The sequence below is a fragment of the Theropithecus gelada genome, chromosome 1 (genome assembly GCF_003255815.1).
Source record: "Theropithecus gelada isolate Dixy chromosome 1, Tgel_1.0, whole genome shotgun sequence".
NCBI lineage: Eukaryota > Metazoa > Chordata > Mammalia > Primates > Cercopithecidae > Theropithecus > Theropithecus gelada.
Genome location: NC_037668.1, coordinates 23,036,014 through 23,042,013, shown reverse-complemented (window position 1 = coordinate 23,042,013; position 6,000 = coordinate 23,036,014). Strand labels below are relative to the sequence as shown.

The 6,000-nt window shown below is 41.0% G+C and overlaps 1 protein-coding gene across 2 annotated transcripts in view; it reads left to right on the top strand.

Annotated features, from left to right (window-relative positions):
• Positions 1–698: 698 nt before the first annotated feature.
• The window catches only part of FCRL5 (Fc receptor like 5), a 37,098-nt gene continuing 31,796 nt past the window's right edge, over positions 699–6,000 (top strand). Inside the window, exons 1-3 of one of the 2 annotated variants that reach the window (XM_025392678.1) lie at positions 699–899; positions 3,731–3,751; positions 4,959–5,213. In XM_025392678.1, coding sequence (XP_025248463.1) covers positions 869–899; positions 3,731–3,751; positions 4,959–5,213 — 307 coding nt within the window. In that variant the 5' untranslated portion in view covers positions 699–868. The remainder of the gene's footprint in view (positions 900–3,730; positions 3,752–4,958; positions 5,214–6,000) is intronic. The other variant, XM_025392674.1, reaches the window with a different exon arrangement.

The window sequence follows — 6,000 nt, the reverse complement described above, 5'->3', positions numbered from 1 at the left end:
GACCAAGGTATGGGCCCAGAGAGAAAGGGTGGGAAATTATTTGAAAGAAAGAAACTGGCACTCCTCATGGCAGTTGATGTCTTAGGAACTTCTGTTGATCCGTATACCAGGATGGAAACTTGACTTTTAGAAAATCATAAGAGCTATACATTCACATGGTAATTTTTTTAAAAAATCAAACAGTACAGAAATACATAAAATAAATTGTCTTCTTCCCACCTATTGCTCCTCAAACATAATCAGTATTATTGTGTGTACGTTCCAGGAAAAAAAAAGTATACTTAAAAGAGTTGATGTACACATATATCCTATTTTTCATATTTACCCAATGGGATAATACTACAAAACCAATCTATATCTCACTTTTATTCTCTTCACATCAAACAAGGTGGTCTCGTCTTCTTGGCATGTTCAGATTTACCTTATTCTTTAATGATTGCTTGTCATTGTACGGAAGAATCAGAATATTCTTAAACAGTCTCCATATTGTGGTTTTTTGTTTTGTTTCCAGTGTTTAGGCAATAATGAATGCTACAATAAACGTTCTTATAGAACTCTCTTCAGATACTTCCTTCAGGGTAATTTCCCAATAGCAAAAATGTAGGGTCAAGGGTATTTGATTTTTTAAAACCTTAACTTTTTTTTTCTTTGATCATCGGACAGGAAACTCTGATTAGTAGCTGAAGATGGGTATTCCCACTTCCTTTTTTCTAATTCACTAATGTATTCTGCTGTTTTTGAGAGCACAACTTCTCGGATGTGCTCCTTGGAGCTGGTGTGCAGTGTCCTGACTGTAAGATCAAGTTCAAACCTGTTATTCCTGAGAAAACTTCTCTTTTGATCTCAGCCCTTGGTGGTCCAGGTCTTCATGCTGCTGTGGGTGATATTACTGGTCCTGGGTGAGTAAAAGGGCTCACGATGGGACCTGGGTGGGGTCGGGACAGCTTCTCTCTCCACCACAGGCCTGGTCCTTTCTTCGGCACAGCCCCTGCTGAGAGAATTTTTCCTACATTAGGAGACTGTGTTTTTGAACTTGACTCTGCAGCTCAGGGCTTTCTGTTGAGGCTGAAGAAAATGGCCACAGCTGGAAGGAATTTTCAGTCTTACAGAGTAGGAAGCCACAGTAACCACGACAGTTAAAATTTCATTTTTTTTTCTTTAAAAAGAACTTCATGAAGTCCAGAAAATGTTTCATGTTTGTTTGTTCATATCGTCTTATTCATAGAAGAGCCCACTGTCCTCTCTGTAGAGGAGATGTGTTTACTCTTTGTATGACAAGGCCAGATCCCGGTCCCGAGCATGAGAGGGCAAGATTTCTAACAAGAAAGACAGCTCTTTCTCTTGCACATAATTGCAAAACACTGCAGCAATGGGTTAAGAATATGGTGTGGAAGAGAGGGGTAGGTGGACAAAGCAAGGACAAGTCTAAAGCACATGACTTTCTCTTTGTCCCTGTGGGTGTGTATAAGTCTCTATCAAAGCATATGTGCAAACTGGTTGATTTTTACTAACATTTAAATATTAGAATTAAATATGCTTATTTATTTGTTCAGCAAATGTGTTTAGTCATATCTATGCACAGTATTGTACCAGGTGCTGAACAATGAGAGTCCATAGGAGACACTATGTCTGTGTTCTGGAAGGTCATGACATAGAAAGGCTCCCAGCAAGGCCAATGTACTTTCAAGCAGCTATGCAACAAGATCCCAGTTAAGTAATTGTCCAGGCAAAGTTACCAATGAATGCTGTAGGCAGATAATAAATTGTATTCAAAATAGCTAGTGAAGACTTCATGAAACTTAGAGGTGAGTAGGAGCTAGAGGAGCAGAAATGGAGCAGGCATAATATAAGAAACGAGGACCCCAAAGTTGGAAGGTGCATGGACTATAATTCCTGAAGTAGGAACACATCTCAATTATGGCCCCACACATTGTGGGTAATGGTCAGGTCCTGAGCATGAGAGGGCAAAATTTATAACATGGGCTCTGGGGTCAAACAGGATCTAGGTTCAAAACTTCATCCCGCCACCTACTGGCTACCAGATTCCTGGTTTACAAAATGGGGTTAATCCTAGCAATTACCTCATAGGGTTATTGACATGGTTATATGAAATAACCTATGTAAATGCAGACCATATAGAAACTACTCACAAAAATATTAGCTTCATTTAAAACAATGCAAAGACCAAAGAAGCCAAAATATTCAGGTGAATGGTGAATAATTTGTTGTTCTCAGTAAAACACTTAAGTTTGGATAAGTCTCCAACAGCCTCATGTGGACGGGGATGATGTGTCTCTCACACACTCCTGGATTTCTATTGCCTTGCTCTGGAGCATGATTGGCATTCCAAAATTCTGTTGAATAAATAAATCAACCCATATGCAGAATATCTATTCAATTGATAAACATGCCAGTTTTGTGTCCTCTCTCTCTTCATTACCCATTTCTCAAATCTCTATTCTTCTACCTCTATATTATTAACCTAGTTCTTTAATTAATTCATTATACAACAAAAATATATTTAGCGAATATTAAAGGAACATCTTTTATATGCCAGTCACTGTTATAGGTCTTGGAGGATATATGGTGAACATAAGAAAAGTCCTAGATCTCATAGAGCTTGCATTATAGAGAAGGGAAAATAAACAAGCAGATAATGAAGATAATTTTGGAAAAACACTCTGAAAAAAATTACACATTACCATCTCTTGGGCTGAGTATCAGGTCTAAATAATCTGAGCCTCAGTTTATTGTTTAAAAATTAGACATGATGATAATGAGCCCTTGGATTCAATGATCTCATGAAAAGAGTATAGCCTGGAGTCTGGTGCCCAAGGGAGGCTTAATTCGCATCCATAATCTTGCCCTGCCTTCTAATCAGTCTCCCTACTTCATATTATCCCATTAAATTCTGTCCACTGACAGAGTGCTCCATCAAAGTTTCAAATTCTAACCTTGTCAATCTCCTCCTTGAAACCATTGCATGACTCCTTATGACTTTTATAATAAAATTAGAACCACTTACTCAGACCCTGCATGCTTCTCTTATCTTATTTCCCCCAACCCTCCCAACTCCTGAGCACCAATGTCATTTCTCCACCTCTGTGCCCCTTCTACTTTGATTACCCTCCGCATCGCCTCTTACCACACACAAATGCTAACATCCACCTGCAGACTCATGTTCTCACTCACAGTTTTGTGAAGTATCATCTCCTTCAGGTACCTTCAAGGATCCACCCATCCTGTTCAACACATGTACACACAAACACACACTCTACACACACACATATATCCTACACACTGGGCTAGGTGGCCCTTCTGCCCCCGACATACCCCATGTGTATTTCTGTTATTGCACTTACACCCTGTGTTATATTATTTTAAATCGTGTTTCTGTTTTTCCACTAGTCAACTTCTTGATGGCAGATATCATTTTAAAAACACATTGTAAAAGTCCAAATACCATGCCATCTGTATGTATATAATGTATGTGTATATATATGTGTGTATATATATCTGTATAGATGTGTGTATGTATTTTTGTATATATGTGTGTATATATATCTGTGTGTGTATATATATATATACACTTGATGAATAATTATTAGAGTTTTTAAATGAATTTTTTAAAGGGACAAGTAATACCTGCATGGGTTAAAAAAAAGGGAATTATCTTCTTCAAACAAAATAATCATGGTTCTGTGCTCATCTCTGGCTCTTATTTTTGCAGCTCCTGTCAGTGGACAGTTTGGTGAGTTCTCCTGTCTTTGACTCTTCAGCATCTCTGGTTGAGTGTCTCTTCCTAATCAATAGAGAACATTTGTGATGGCTGCCTGAGATCTCTAATATCTCCTGTTTTCTCACTGAGGTCTGCAGGGATTTGAAAGTGATGCCTGGTTTTTTGGCATCTCCCAAGGGCCAGGAGAGCTCCATGGTCACCCTCTGACCCTCCCGGGGGGAAGGGGTGAATGCCCAAGCAGCTCCCGGCCTTTGCTAAGCCCTGCATTTACTGTTATTGCCAACAGATCCCATTTAGCCAGGCAGGACATCTTCAACTCCATGGCAAGTGTGCTGGACTCAGGATAGGATCCTCTCCCATCAGCAAGCCAGAAAAATCCCCAAAAACATCCCACTCTGCTGATGCCAGCAGGAATGCTGCATTCTCTGCAGCTTTGGAGTAAAATCCTCCTGGACATCCAACAACTGGGCCCTTACAAAAAAGAAAGGCACAGAAAGGGGAGAGAGGGGAGAAGACAAGTTATCTGCATCCTACATTTAATTAGTTCTGTCTCTTACTGCCATTCCTTTGGCTCAGAGTGGATAATTGAGAACCCAGGAGTAGCAAGAACCCTCTACAACCCCTCTCCTTGTCCAAATCAGTGGTCCCAGCTGTAACCTTGTCCTAGTCACCTCTGGATGCCAGTGAGTGACTTGCCCCTTCCTTGCTCTGCCACAATTAGCTATGATGGGGTTCTTCTGGGCATTTGAATCACCATCTACAAAATGAAGATGTTAGGTAAGTTGAGCACTCAAGGTTTTCTCAGGGACAAATCCTAAGATAATATGATTTATTCTCTTAGGGAAAGTGCAAAATTGTGATTTTAACATCACCTTTGGAGTTTCTTATGAGTGTTTGAACATGATGAAATGGCAGCGCAGCATTGATTTTCTCTGGGACCCACTTCCATGTAAGGCTACTTAACTGTGATATTTGACGGTGAATCCTGCTGGTGTCACCCTTCTGAAATCATTTTGCCCATTGCCATCCCCTGGGCAACTTCTCCCTTGGGTGAGATGAGGGCCACTGGCTGACAGGGAGCTTTGAGCTATCAGTGACCGTCCCAGAGGACCTCTTTCAGATCCTCCAAACCCAGGTCCTTCAGGCTATGCAGCAAGAGGCCCTGAGGCTGGGCCTGCAGGTGCCTCCACCTCAGACTCCTTTTCTCTTTCCTCTTCAGCAAGGACATACAAGTCCATTATTTTCCTCCAGCCTCCATGGACCACAGTCTTCCGAGGAGAGAGAGTGAATCTGACTTGCAAGGGATTTGGCTTCTACTCATCACAAAAAACAAAATGGTACTATCGGTACCTTGGGGAAGAAATATCAAGAGAAACCCAAAAAAATACCCTTGAGGTTCAGGAATCTGGAGAGTACAGATGCCAGGCCCAGGGCTCCCCTCTCAGTAGCCCTGTGTACTTGGACTTTTCTTCAGGTGAGAGAGCATGAAAGATGCACCAACTTTAGAAATCAATTCAGCCCATGTTTCTCTCTAGCTGTTATTACTGTTTCCCTCAGACCCTTCATGAGTGGACAATTTTATTTCACACTATGGTAAGACAGGGAGAGAGTAAAAAGCTCAGAATACAACCAGACAGGGAATGGAATTAGTTGCTTAATTTTAAACATTCAAATGAATAAAATTTTTACTTGAGTACATTAATGTCTCTGCACCTGTGGTTCTTGAAGTTTTATTTGAGTGAGAAAGCCTGGGCAGCTTATCAATCATACAGACACTCAGGACCTACCTATGCTTATTCAATCAAAATCTATAGAAGTGAGGTCCATTAATTTGCATTTTTTACAAGGTTCTTGGGTACCAGAAAGCCTGAGGACTAATTTATTTGAATGGTTCCTGAATAGTTTTTTGGTTTTGTTTTGTTTTGTTTTGTTTTTTGAGATGGAATCTCGCTCTGTCACCCAGGCTGGAGTGCAGTGGCGTTATCTCGGCTCACTGCAACTTCCGTCTCCCGGGTTCAAGCAATTCTCCCACCTCAGTATCCCTGGTAAGTAGGACTACAAGAGCCCGCCATCAGGCCTGGCTAATTTTTGTATTCTTAGTAGAGATGGGGTTTCCTCATGCTGCCCAGGCTAACGCTGAACTCCTGGGCTCAAGTGATCTGCTCACCTGGGCCTCTCAAAGTGCTGGGATTACAGGTATGAGCAACAGCACCCGGCCTCTGTGTATAGTTTTAAGCCATATTATTTACTTGGAATAATAA